At 36.2% G+C, this 14,248-nt stretch overlaps 1 protein-coding gene across 1 annotated transcript in view; it reads left to right on the top strand.

The window, feature by feature from the left end:
* TMPRSS15 (transmembrane serine protease 15) overlaps positions 1-12,070 on the top strand; it is a 53,275-nt gene extending 41,205 nt beyond the window's left edge. The window contains exons 22-28 of the mRNA XM_018076931.2: positions 3,093-3,188; positions 6,186-6,235; positions 6,652-6,826; positions 8,755-8,936; positions 9,167-9,262; positions 10,168-10,307; positions 11,915-12,070. Coding sequence (XP_017932420.1) covers positions 3,093-3,188; positions 6,186-6,235; positions 6,652-6,826; positions 8,755-8,936; positions 9,167-9,262; positions 10,168-10,307; positions 11,915-12,070 — 895 coding nt within the window. The remainder of the gene's footprint in view (positions 1-3,092; positions 3,189-6,185; positions 6,236-6,651; positions 6,827-8,754; positions 8,937-9,166; positions 9,263-10,167; positions 10,308-11,914) is intronic.
* Positions 12,071-14,248: the final 2,178 nt, after the last annotated feature.

The following is a 14,248-nucleotide window of genomic DNA, read 5'->3' on the forward strand; positions in this document are numbered from 1 at the left end:
TTTGATAGGCTTCAACGAAATTTGTCTTCCATGGTGCTTTCTATTACCTTTTAAAAATTACTTATGTTTTTGCCCCCATAACGTTCTGTGGCAGCATGTTTCAGGTTCTCTATAAACTAGTCAGAAGCACTGCTAAAAAATTTCCTTTTAAGTTTCCTAGTTATTTCTTTTTAATTCCATATCTGTCTATTAAGTATTCCCATTGTCAAGAAAAATTATTTTTAAACATAAGTCGTATCACATTTTTTGTAACCTGGGGGCTACTGCTACTGCTGTTACTGATGCTACAGAATAGGATAAAATTCTCATGTGTGTGTGTGTATATATATATATATATATATATATATGGGTGTGTGTGTGTATATATGTGTATATATATATATAGAGAGAGAGAGAGGTAATACATATATATATATATATAACACACTATTTCTGCCTTCCCTGAATTCCACTGTAGCAGCATATTTGTTAAAAAATCTCACCGTATTTGTTGCTAAATTTATGTTAGTAATAACAGGTCCTGAATAGGCTATAGCTCATGCTGCTGTACTGAATTACAACCTAGAATCATGTTTTATTAGAGAAAGAAGGCTAAGGTTCATCTAGGACAATTTGCCTTTACTGTTAATTGATAATTTGCTAATCTCATTTGCTGTTTAATTTATCAAAAGGACTGAAATTATAGGAGTCCTGTAGCATATATTTATTATTCACGTCGCTGGGCTAGAAAGTGCCATGTTCCACACAGATCCTAATAAACCACATGTGTGAATCCTTTTCTCTCCATTTTTCAAATATATGACTGTTGTACTTGTAATATGTGCCAAACAGAAAGCAAATCTGGAGGCATGTCTGTATGTTCATCTACAAAACACAATTTAGGCAAATCATTTACAAATATTCTTAATGATCCTGGGATAGAAGGTGAACAAATTGATGCTCTTGGGACATCTGAAAATACTCCTTTGCTCAGCTTGTGCTTGTAACTGTATGCATCTGACAGCATAGTTAAATTCTGAGTATTATCAGCATCATTTTTCCTGGAATGAAAAAAATCATACATTGAACTTTTCACCATTCCACTGGTCTGGTGTGAAACATGCTTGTTTCTCTGGGACCAGAGCCAGCTGGGTCTTTACTGAACTGTAAAATTCTCAGAAAAGTCTTGAGCAGAAATTTATTTCACTGGAATATGATGTCTTGTCTGAGATTTCCAGGTCAATGAGATTTTCATCCTCACCATTTCCAAATGTCATCCATCAAAGAGTCATGGGCTCAGTGTAAGAGAGAATGTAGTTCTCAGGTGTGTTTAAACTGTGTTTGCAGCATTGATGACCAGAATTAGGACAGTCCTCATAATTTGGTGATAGACTTAATTTCATGTCAGTTGTCAACAACTAATAATGTGTTCTTTGACCTTAGAGGTATAGGAGGAATGTCAATGATTTTTTGGGATTTGGAGGCCCACAGCTTCATTTAGGATCAGACATTAGGAAGCTTGGCTTAAACCAATTGCTAAGGAACCTTCATTTCAGATGCAGAAAGTATAGAGAGGTTAGTTTTATTTATAGTTTTAAAATTTTCATATTAAATATTGCGTGAATGCAAGCAGTTAGAAAATAACAGCTCTTCATATGAGTCCATATGTAAACATAGGGGGGTTTTTTAGGCCTACCTGGGTTGGCACTTTACTGTTTTCCCAGACTGTCTAAAAGGTCAAGTCACTGTTCTGGGGTAATCTCTGAAGTACATATTAGTGTACTAATGTTTACACTAGAAAAATTCTGTACACTAGGCTAGAGTGTACAGACATTCTTCATATACTTAGAGAGAGAGAGAGAAAATTAAGTGGATTTTGTCACTTCCAGGCCTGAGAAATGTGGCAGTAGTGACTTTTCCAGCAGGTGGGTCATACAGCTCTCCTAGTGGCACAGCAGGGCTGTTGAACACCTCCCTTCCCTTGTACCTAGTCTTAGTCTCCATACACAGCAGAATTGCAGGCAGAGTCTAAACTTCATACTTCCCTGCACTTAGAGGAGAGATGATACTTCTTTCATACACAGTTTGCTCCTTGTGTGTCAAAGCTGCACAAGCAGTTCTCCTCTTGCTCCTGAGATGTATGGCTAAAGGGTCAGATGGGACTAGGCTGTCATCCCCCCAAAAGTTATATAGTTTAGCCACAGCTATCTTTTTTCCCCATATTTCCTCAAGTGAAACAAATATGACTCATGGGTATATGTTCCAAGCTGGTCATATGAAGTATCACAAGGTATATGATGCAGAATGAGCTATAAAGTAAATCTGGATATGGTTTAGAAACATCAAAACAATTTATCTTTACACAGAATTCTTAGTGTTCAAAAAGCCATTGCTGCAAAAGAATAAGTAGGCTGAGGAACAGACTAATTGGTGACCTTTAAACTGATTAGATGACTTTTAAAGGTCTCTTCCAACCCAAATTATTCCATGATTCTATGACTATACCCCACTTCAGAGGAACTATCGTGATCAATAGCAAACACAACAGCCTTGATGTACTCCACAGTTATTTTGATATCAACAGATCTGCAAGGGGAAACTTGACTTTTAAGGAAGGTAACATTTATTGCATTACATTCTTCATGATATAAAATACAGTTTCAGTTCTTTTCTAGACAGTATTGTATCAGTGTAATTATACTCCCCCCAAAAAGCAAGACTGTGATACTCCAAAGCTCAGCTATTACTGCTCTGTTTTGCATACTAAGTTTTAGCTCTATGTATTTAAGAATTGGTATTGCAAACACTTCATTGTGGCACAGAAAAGAAAAAAAAATATATTTACTGCTGTTAAAACAATTAATTTCTGTCTCTTTCAATATTACTGTAGCATTAGAAATCTTGGAGTAAGATGTAAGAGTGGAAGTAAGTGAGTCACATTTTAATCCATATGAGTTTCAAGCCTCAAGGATCTCCTGCTAAACAGTCATTATTTCAGGGGGGGAAAAAAAACAGTCATGCTGTTTATTCCACTAGCATAATCATTTCCCAAATATTACTCTATTAGTGGAACAGGGTAAATATCTAAAAATATACACATCTTTTCCTCCCAGGAATGCAAATATGTCATCAACTGTATTATTCACTGGAAACGGTTCATTTGTCAACATCACCGAAGGAGTGAACCACAGCCTAATATTTACAAAAAGGTGGGTAGAGTGAGGTTTCTTCCTCATGCAAATGATAACTTGAAAGTATGGTGGTGATCATTTATACACTAATTTCTAGCTCAAATTTATCTGAGAGGTAACAAGATTCTGTATATTTTCTGGACTATAAATATATCTAGGTTTTATTCTCTGTCTACTGATGGGTTCTGGGTAACACTGGGCAACTCTTCCCCTTCTATTCTCCTCCATCTATTGTAAATTAAAAGGGAAAAAGATGCTTGCTACATTTTTAGGTAGCATTCAGTAAAATCTTAAGTGAAGTCTTTATCCATTTACTGTGGGAACAATAAATACTGCTATTTTAGCAAAACATTTCTTATCTAGAAATCTCTAAATTATGAATATATGATACAGTAGAATTTAGATGGAGCGACATTCACCCATAATTATAATTCATCATCAATTTTTTAAAAAATATATATAATGACTTCAATTGCTGTTTTTCTGCTTATAAGAGGGTTTACTGTGCACATTTTTCTGGAATCTTACCAAAAGCATTGAGGCAGAAAATTACTGTCTAATTGCTAAAATGCTGAAATCGTGTTGAGGACGGCAAGAGTCCATGTTCTTTCAGTTTTCCCTTATAAACATACCACATAGTAATAAAGCAGGAGAGAATTATTATTTTTCTATGCTCTATTTTATCTCTGGGGAAAAAAAATAAAACATACATTTTATGTCCTAATTATACTCCCAAACATTTATTTATTATTCTCACTGGTGGTGAAAGTATCTTAAACTAATGAAATGTCATTGCAAGCTATTTTTCTTTTTCTCTTGAATGGATGTCTAAACCAGAATTGCCACAAGACATCTTGAAGAGCAGTAATGATTTAAAGATTTCTTCTGTTAATAGCAATTAAACACTAAAAAGTGATTAATGCAGGAGGAAATGGAATAAATTCATTTATCTTAGTTGTATTTCTGTTGCAGAAATAGGTGTCTCCTACCATGTTTCACATGGACAGCTGATAGGAATCATTTTACAGGGTGATACCATTACAGATTGGCACACTGGTTTTGTACATATCATGAATGATAGAAAGATCACACAGACTAGATAATTCAAACAACCGAATTCATTAACTGGTAATCTAATTACAAAATGTATTTCTCACATTGCCTTTGGTCTTTACTCAAGTGCATCCACCACTGAAACAAAGGAGGGCACACATAATAGGACTTGAAAGCTGCAGTGACAGAGAGAGTAAAAGTGTTCTCTGATGCCCTTAGGTAATGCGATTTTTGGCAGGATAGCTTTGTAACAGTGCAGAATCCTGCCTGGTAGAATATGTGAGCAGATTCCACAGGGATAATTGCTTTTGCCAGTTCTAAGTGCGGATCATGCTCACAGATATCTCCAACCACTCCAGATGTCTGCCTGGCATGCTGTTTGGTAGCTGACACTCAGGGAGGCACACGGGTTGGGTATTCAGCACACCCCGTACCTCTGCTGCCTTTTGGCCTCTCCTGTGCTGACCAAGAGGCAGCTGAGGACTGTTGGGCTGAAGTGCAGGCAAGGAAGTGCTTTTCCTGCTGGGAGAAAGCTTCAGGAAGAAGAAAAAGCAGAGGTCCATGAAGTGATTTCTGCTAAAGCAACCAGTAGGTACTGGTGAGGGGACAAAGACCCTTGGTACATGTGACTTCTTGCTTTTATGTAAAATTATAGGGACAAATCTGACATGTTGGGCATTCATTTGGCTGGTTTATTCATCTACCTATAAGAAAGCATAGGACCAGATAAATAAAGGAGCTAATATACAACCCCACTGATCACTCTTTTAAAGCCTATGGAGGGAGCTTGGTCAAGAGTATCTAGTTGCTATGTTTATGCAGAAGATGGTCTTGGTTTCCAGTGGGTTTGCGCATTTCTGGTTGTTCTCCTTGATGTTCGCCTCGCTAGAAAGGGACGCCCTTATGAAGTCAATATAGATTTGAATACAAATTACAGAATTTGGTTTCCAACTTTTAAATTACAGCTGTAAAAGATGGTGATGGGAGACTGTTCAGAGGTGAAGGGATATCTTGTTCTTACCCCTCTGTAGTGAAGGTTTAACTAAGCAGGTGCTGGGTGGTTACAGTTCTCGCTTTCCTCCTTGTACCACTATGCCATCAGGAAAATGTCATGTCAGGCAATATTTCCCCCACAAGAGACATCAGATTTTAGAGCAAACATACTGAGGGATATATCATATGTTTAAAGTAACCTTCCCTTTTCCTATTCAAAAGTTATGTGGAAATACACACTGTAAATGAACCATTGGCAGACTTTTTTTTCTCTCTCTCTGATGTATTTCTGTGTGTATCACATAGAAATTGCTAGCACACATACTGTCTCAAGTGTTTCAGATTCATTACAAGCTATGAACACAATCTTAAAACCTCTGGGTGTCAGAAATGCTTGAGTAGTTTTGATCTGTGATCTTGTGCTCCTCAGCCTCTGGCTTTATATCTCTGCTAAATAATTTCTAACCTTGCAGACGCAGCTATGTATTTTACAGTGCATTATTATCTTAGTAAAATGATACAGTGGTATCAAACTATCCTTTTAAATTCTTTGGTCACACTGATCTCTAGTGGTAAGGTATTGAAAACATCTCAAAAGATAAGAAAAAAAAGCCATAGGCTGTTGCAATTTTACTGAGAGTCTGTCACAGACAGATGACTCATTTCCCTAAAACACAAGGATGTCTACATTTATTTCCATAACATAAACCAATTAAGTGTTCATTGGAGGGGAATATGTAAATTTAATCTTATATATTGCTTAATGTTGTGTATTTATAGCTAAAAATAATTTAAGCATGTGGGATAAATTATTTTATTTAACAGCTGGATACTGATAAACTGATAGACTAATGTACATATATGTATGATTATATACATTTATGTATGTGTGTATGTTTATGTATTTGACAGTCATTTAGACGTATCTGTTGTGCAGATACTTGTGATTTAATTGCACTTTCCTTCTAGAGAACACTGTTTGAACAATGTGGTGGTTCATCTGCAATGTAACATTCAATGTAAGTACTTCGGGAATATTTCCCAGGGAGATCAAATTGTTCAGACCATAGAGCCTAATGTTTACAGCTTGAATGGAGAGGTTAGGGATTGGACTATAAAAGCTATAGTCATAATGATATAAGCACAGGAAAATTTACAGTCTTCACTTGTTTTCAGTATTAAGTATTCACTAGAGATGGATCTATAACAAAAACATATATAAAAAATCCAGAAGGTCTAAGGAAAGAAAACATCTAAATCCAAGTTATAAAGTTGCATCTTGATTACAGCTATAAAACACCAAACTTTTTTCTGCCATTTTTGAATAGCAGTTCAGATTCTACAAAGCCTATCTTTTCCAAGAATATTGACTAGTCTAATAAAATTTACTATATCTCCTTAATCTTCTTTTTATTATTATTTTTCTTTATTTTAGCTTGTGGAAAACACCTGGTAACTCAGACCAACGCAACAAGGATTGTAGGTGGAAGTTACGCCAGAAGAGAGGCTTGGCCTTGGATAGTTTCACTCCATTTTAATTTACTACCTGTTTGTGGAGCTTCCCTTGTCAGTGACGAGTGGCTGGTGACAGCAGCACATTGTGTATATGGGTAAAGTTCATGGCACTCAGAACTAACACATTCTGACACCCTCCCAACATCAACTACCCAAACAGTGGGTAGTCACCACTAAAGCTCTGTTGAAGTACGACCTGAGAGATTTATCAGTCCTGTACAGAGCAAAACACACTTTCAAAAATCCTACTGAAATCTCTGGGAAGCAGCACTTTTTAGAGTGCTTCTAGATGTTGACTTTCGAATAAATTAGAAAATTTACTTTAAAAAAAATTTACTTCAGAATAAATTCACAAGTGCCTCTTTCTCTCCTCTGGCTCCAGGGCATCTCTCCAACTAGCTGAAGTGGCCATATGACATACATGCCACATCTTTTTTATTTTAAAGATAGTGGAACACTTGTTTCATGTGCAAGTTCACTAAGGAGGTATCAGACTACGAATAAATTGTGACACTGATATAAAAAATTAACAACAAGCTCACTGTTTAATGACTGTGCTTTGAATCACTTGTGGGCTCAGCTAAAAGCTCCTTTACTTTCTGGTAAATCCTCAGTCCTTTAGTGCAGAGAATCATGGAAACTAAGCAGCATTTTCTGCACAATAAAGAATTGCACTTTAAATATACGGTATCAATTCTGAGCATTGGTACTTAATCAGTAATTAATGTGGGCCTCCATAAATTAGTTGAATCCCTGCCAGCGTATAAAGGATGACATCATACCCCATAAAGGTAAACTCAACGTTGCCTGCTCCTACTGTATACTATCATAGATTGATCAAGATTTACTGTGCACCACTAGAATGAATCTTGATTTATGTGCATTGATTAGGCAATATTGGATATCCTCTAGATGGTGTTATTTGTACCATTCAAATTAGTGATGTATATTTAAACATTTTCTAGGGTTTGCTTTCATCTATAATAAAAACAAATGTAGAAGACACTTAGGAACTGGAGTGGTAAAAAAAAGAAGAAATATTAATATTGAAAATTACAGTAGAATTTTCATTATAAATAGCTAAATAGTAAGGCAGTGGAGACTGTGCCAAAATATTAATGTTGCCTCATTTCTCGGCAGGAGCTGTATCCCACACAAAGACACTGAAATGAGAAGGATCAAATCCTCTTAGTTTCCACACAATAAAACTACAACTGCCTTAATACTTCCTTTTCACTTGAATCACCCTTTTATTTTCACTTAAATTTAATTTTACCATCTTGACTTTGCTAGAATTTTCCTAAATCAGAGCTTGCCATTTCACACCTTAATTCTGAACATTTACTTAAACGCTCCTAGTTTAGAACAAAATAAGCCCTTGACAAAAGATCAGCAGAAACCAATTCAGTACAACAACTAGGCTGAAAACATATTTTTGAAACTATAAACTGGTTGATTAAAAAATAGCAAATAATTAAGTTCTCTGATGAATACAGCCTCAAAACAGCATGTGTAGCTTGGGGGAAAAAAATGCAGATTATTATTTTGTCTTAGCATATCTATATAGATTTTTTTTAAAAAAAGAGAACAATTTTCTGAGTCTATGAGCTGCAGCGTTTTCAGTGACATCTTAGACCTATTATTCTTTAGATATTCCATTCCAATTTTCTAACTGGGACCAATATTAATTGCCTGGTGGGCAGTCAGCAGTATCCTTCATAGTGTTTAAGAAACCATAGTAATTTAGTTAATGTATTTTCCTCCCCTGAGCCACTGTCTGATTAATTCATTATAAATAATGCATTATAAGCTTACCATAAAAAAAATCAACAACACATATCTGCAGTGTGGATGTTTAAGATAGTATTACCATCACAAAATTGTGAGCACACCTATTTATTTTGACAAAATGTGCAAATGCTACGAATTACCATGAGGCTACACATCAGCCTTTTATCTAACACATATTTTTCAAAACTTTCATTAATCATTCGTAACTGTGAGTCCTCCTTGCAACTTCTAGGAGGCAATTAAAACCATCTCGATGGCAAGCAGTCCTTGGCCTCTATGCTCAATCAGACCTGACTCAGCCTTCAACAGCAGTTCGAAACATCGATCGAATAATTATGAATCCTCATTACACGAAGCAAACAAAAGATAGTGATATTGCTCTATTGCACCTACAGCACAAAGTGCAATATACAGGTGAGCTGTTATTCTCCCGTAAAGCAGATTTACTCTGTTATGCAAAACTGTACTAAGTGTGAGGGTGGTCGGGTGGCTGTACATTTTTTACATCCTGGAGTCAGCCCAGTGCTTCCTGGATATCTTGCCCAAAAAGTGGGTTTGAATTAATGCACATCTTCCTATGAGACTTCACAAAAACCTGAACACGGGGAAGAGGTTGAAATTCATTGTTTGTTTCTCATTCACAGATTACATACAACCTATCTGCTTACCAGAAGAAAACCAACAGTTTCTACCAGGAATTAACTGCTCCATTGCTGGCTGGGGTAACATTGAGAATGCAGGTGGGTCATCTGCTTGGAAAATTATGACAGGCATGCAGCTGTGAGGGAAAACTTGTTTCTCACTCCACAGGAGTTGCTAAGGCCAAATAGTTTAGAGTTACTCCTCCAAAAGAAAATTTGGGAACTATCCCACTCCACCATTCCTTCTCTAAAGCAAAGTGACAGAGTGTTAACATATTTATTGGAAAAAACATACATACCTAAGATCATTAAACTATGAAGTAACCTTATTACATCCCCTTAGAAGTTATGATGACTATTTTCTCAACATGAAATATGTACATCTTGTATCCAGACATTGGGTGGGGGAGGGGGAAGATTAGTCTTTCTGACAATGTGAAAATTATTTTCCCCAGAAGTCAAGCAAACTGACTGCAGTGTGAAATGTATGTGCTGTTTGTATGTCAAATGCTCCAGATTTGGAGTCCCTATGAAACAATAAACATGCCATTTCACTTCTGCAGTTGCTTGGATGCACTGCCTTCTACATTTCAGAATAAAATTTCTTTTAAAATTTTGGGTAGGAATTAGTAAAATAATCTTTTATTAAAACTGCAAATATTCAATCAAAGTTGCGCAATGAATAGTGAGGAAACACTCCATTACCCAAGCTCCCTGAGATCTCCCCACAGTGAGTTTATACTCATTGATTTTAGTCATCTTTATTTAATTATAACCAAATTCAGTCCCATTGCACAAATGAAAGATAGGATTCAGGTAACAAGCACCTTTTAATCAGTGCCTGTGTAACAGGGGCATAAGCCTGAATGGTACAGCAGAGAACTAGAGATTCCTGCTGCTTGGGAGCATGCCTAGCATGCTGGAAAAGGAACAAAACCATCAGTGTTCCAAGCAGGATGTACATATTTATTGCTGCAGGTAAAGGTAATTTGTATTTTCATCAGGTCCCACTTCGGATATATTGCGAGAAGCAGAGGTGCCCCTCATTTCGAATGAGAAATGCCAAGAATGGATGCCAGAATACAGTATCACTGAGAATATGCTCTGTGCAGGATATGACATGGGAGGAATAGATTCCTGTCAGGTAAATACAAGCAACTCACTTCCACTGCTAACATATACCAAATCTAGTTACTGAATAAAATGCTCCCTGATCCTCCAGTCAATAAAACTAGGACAATCACTGTCCATGAACATAATTTCTACCCACAGCATTCTGCCCATTTAGTACTTTATCAGGATACAAGTTGAAAAAATAATTTTTTTTTCATGTCGTCTTGGCATAAACATGGAGGGAGTTAAATAAGACTGGAAATTTTCTGCACTTAGCTTTGAATAATTACTGCTGAGTAATTCTATGAAGGAGAGAGGGATATGTTTAGGGAAAAGCAGAGAACAGAGAAATAAATGCCAAATAGATTGAAGTCTCAGGAATGCTTCATGAAGGGAAAGGGAGAAAACAACGCTGCTTTTCCCCAGAAACTGTAGACTTTGGAGACCTTTTGTCAGTGGATGCCACAGCATTTCAGAGAGGCTGCCTTTCTGCATTGATCTCATATGTTGCTTCCTAGTAGGGTTAGTTTTTACCCATTCCAGTTCTGCTTATAAACACTGCTTCTCTTTGAGGATGTACTTGGAAGTGGTTGTCACATAATTTTTCATCCAGCAATATGGAGTCTGTGGCATGGAGACTGGCCGGTTCTCCTCAAGCCTGATGAGGAGCACACTCACACAATTGTTCCTGCCTAGCTCTCCCAATTTAAGCCTTCACCAGGTGCAGTGACTTGGTTAGTTTGGTCCAGAAGGAGGAGTGTGTGCAAGCATAATGTCCCTTCCTTCTGTGGCCTTTCTCTTTACTTTCTGCTTTCTGAATCTCATACCAGAAAAAAAAAAAAAAAAAAAAAGAGAGAGAAATAAAGTTCAGCACCACGGGCTGATACAGAGCACAAGTGACCAGTGCTGTGATCATGACCATTCAGCCATAAGCAAAGATGAACAAGTGAGTCCTGTGAGCACTTCCCCCTTTAGGCTGCTGTCACAGCCTTTGAACATTCTGGGATGCCCTAGAGTTAGGGGCAGAAGTATTTTAATGGCCAACTCCTTGCAGAACTCTCCAGTAAAGATCTATTCATGGACCCTGAGAAGAACCAATTAATATTGGTTCAACTAACTGGATAGACAATGAAAAGTAGTCATTGTTTTCTTTCTCATCAAAACAAGACACTCACGTCTGACTCATCCCCCAGTCAGGCTGTGGGATGAATTAAATTCTGTCCCTATTGCAATGCTACATCTGCTAAACTATTGAGAAGGAGGTGTGAGAAAAGGACACCTCTTTTGGAAATCTTGTCACCTTCTTCTCTAAATTTGAAACTGAAGAAACTCTGGGGTGACTGAAAATAGAACTGCCTTTTGGCTGAATATATTCAACAACAAAAAAATTCTACACATTTACCCAGACTTCGTGAATAAGCAAAAAGAAAGTCCTTTTAAAAAAAGGAAGAAAAAAAAGAAATGTATCATTTCAAGAATTGTTTTCATATGGAAATGTTCATATTGATCTCACTTCTTGGTGCCCAAGTCATATAGAAATACAACATCTATTATTAAAGCATCAAAATAAAACATCATAAGCAGGCTCTTCTTCAGACATGAACAGTTCACTTTTAACTTTTGAATTTCTTATTGCAGGGAGATTCAGGTGGTCCTCTGACATTTGAAGATGGGGACAAGTGGTTTTTGGTTGGTGTAATATCATTTGGCTACAGGTGTGCACTTCCTGAACGACCAGGAGTGTATGTTCGAGTCACCAAGTTTGTGGACTGGATCCAAAATGTCATCTATTAGCTGGGTATTTTTTAATTATAGAGATATAATTGAAATGTTGAAAGTAAGCCAGACTGGCATGTTAATCTCACAGAAAAACTGAATAAATATTCAAATTTTGAGGAGGAAAATATTAGTAACTGAAAACTCCATTTCCAATTGAGAGCAATATTTCAAAATAGATGTTGTGGGTTTATTAATAAATAGTTTTATCATTTTACTTTTTTTTTTTATATGAGGGTGTGGGAAAACAGTTTCTTTGAACACCAGTGCATTAAATGCACAGTGGAGGGTTTTACAAAGCATGGGCAGTAAAAAAGAAAAATATAAAAAGTTCCCAAACTGCAAATGCTTTAGTGAAAAAGAATCAAAATATCAGGTGAAAAAAAACACCTGGTTTTATGTTTTTATACTGTGTTTTTCAATGTGCAATTTGATTTAATGCATAGTCAACTCTTTCCCAGTGATCTGTCTGAATATCAAAGTAAAGGTTTGTTTAAACTGGGCTCATGGGAGTCCCTCTGCATTGACTATTACAAAAAGCTCTGGAATGAGGTTTATGGATTGTGCATAAGGGCTGATCATGTATCATGCTCCTTTCTAATGAATAAACTGAATGTTAGCTGAAAGTTCTCTCTTGTGCAATTCATTTGGAATTAACAGAGTTAAATAAAGATTGAATATAGCTTTTCAGTTTTCTTTCCAGGCAAGTGTTTTGGCAATTATTCAAGCAATTATCGATATGGGCTTGTGCACACCCAAGCGCAGACTCACAATACTGCAACTTCCTCTCATAAAAAGTTATGTTTTTTTAAAGGCATCTTACAGTAATGAGTACCTACTCTTCCTGGTGAATAAAAAGTAATAGGGTTCCTATATTACATGCTTTTTCTGTACTTTTTTAGTACAGATTTTGTGCTTGGTATAAAAACTATCAGGATATCCCATTACACTATTCTAAAGGGAAAATATGAAGAACAAAAAAGGGGAGGGTGTATCTTCTTGAGCTCTTTTATAAATAGGTTTCTATTAAAATATGTTGCAATGCCTTAAATTCTATGGCTCCTTAATGTTAGTGTAAAATGATGAACTTCTTTCTTTCTGTTTTCAGCCTACTGTAGGAATTTAATGTATTTTTAATTCCACAGTTCCAAAAGTACAAACTGCCTTTTCATTTACTGCGTATGTGCACCTTCACATATACATACCAATGTATGGTTCTGTAAGAATCTCACAGATTTGGTGCTTACAATGCTAAATGCAAGATATGAAGTGCTAAAAATACAAGGCTCATTTGCAAACACAGGCTGGTGGTCACTGATAAAAAAAGCATCAAGTCCCAAACTGCTTTCAGGTCTTCATAAGCATTTGAGAACTATGTCCAGAACAAAATATGTATCACTATCAAGACACCTGTGACCACAAGGAACACATACAAATGTAATTAAGCCAGAGAGAAGGTATGAAGGTGTATTAGACACATTCCCTCATATAAAACACACAGTTTTTAACATTAAAATGTTAAAGGTGCAAATTCTATCTTTCATAGTGGACCACTTCTCCTGTTACTCTCCTTCACTTGAAAGTAACCACTGAAAATAAAGTGCATTCTGCTAGCAGTAGAAGCTGACTTGGATGAAGCAATTACATTAAAATGCTTAATTAAAATGAGACATGATTTCTGCATTATTTACCCTACACCACTGCAGTAGATTTTGTTTCAGTCTGTTAACAAAACACAAAAGCCAGCTCAAAACAGATCCAGTCACTAGAAAAATGTGCTTCCTGGAAATAAAGGAACCTACTTTTATTTGTGTGTATTTTTTTGCTTCACAAAATGCAAAGTATAGATATATTTTGAGGTATATATTGATAAACCATCCCATCACATTATAAAATTTCCCATTATAAATTCTGTCATAGAAATGTAGATGTTATATAAATTATTATAATTTTAAAAAGCCATTTTATTTCAACTAATTTATATCTCTATAAAACTTAGTCAATCTCATTCTAGCCTTCAGTCAGCATCCATGGCTTCAACTGCCTGTGGAGAAATCAGTCAATACTATGTTGAAACACTTGAGCAGCATGGATTATTTGCAACTGAGTCACAGTTCCAAGATGCTTTGAAACAGAGGACGGATATGGTGATATGACACAGAATTATTTTGTCCCAATAGCCAATATTTCTTACTC

This window comes from Manacus vitellinus, unplaced genomic scaffold (assembly GCF_001715985.3).
Source record: "Manacus vitellinus isolate BGI_N305 unplaced genomic scaffold, ASM171598v3 scaffold_34_pilon, whole genome shotgun sequence".
In the NCBI taxonomy this organism is placed as follows: domain Eukaryota; kingdom Metazoa; phylum Chordata; class Aves; order Passeriformes; family Pipridae; genus Manacus; species Manacus vitellinus.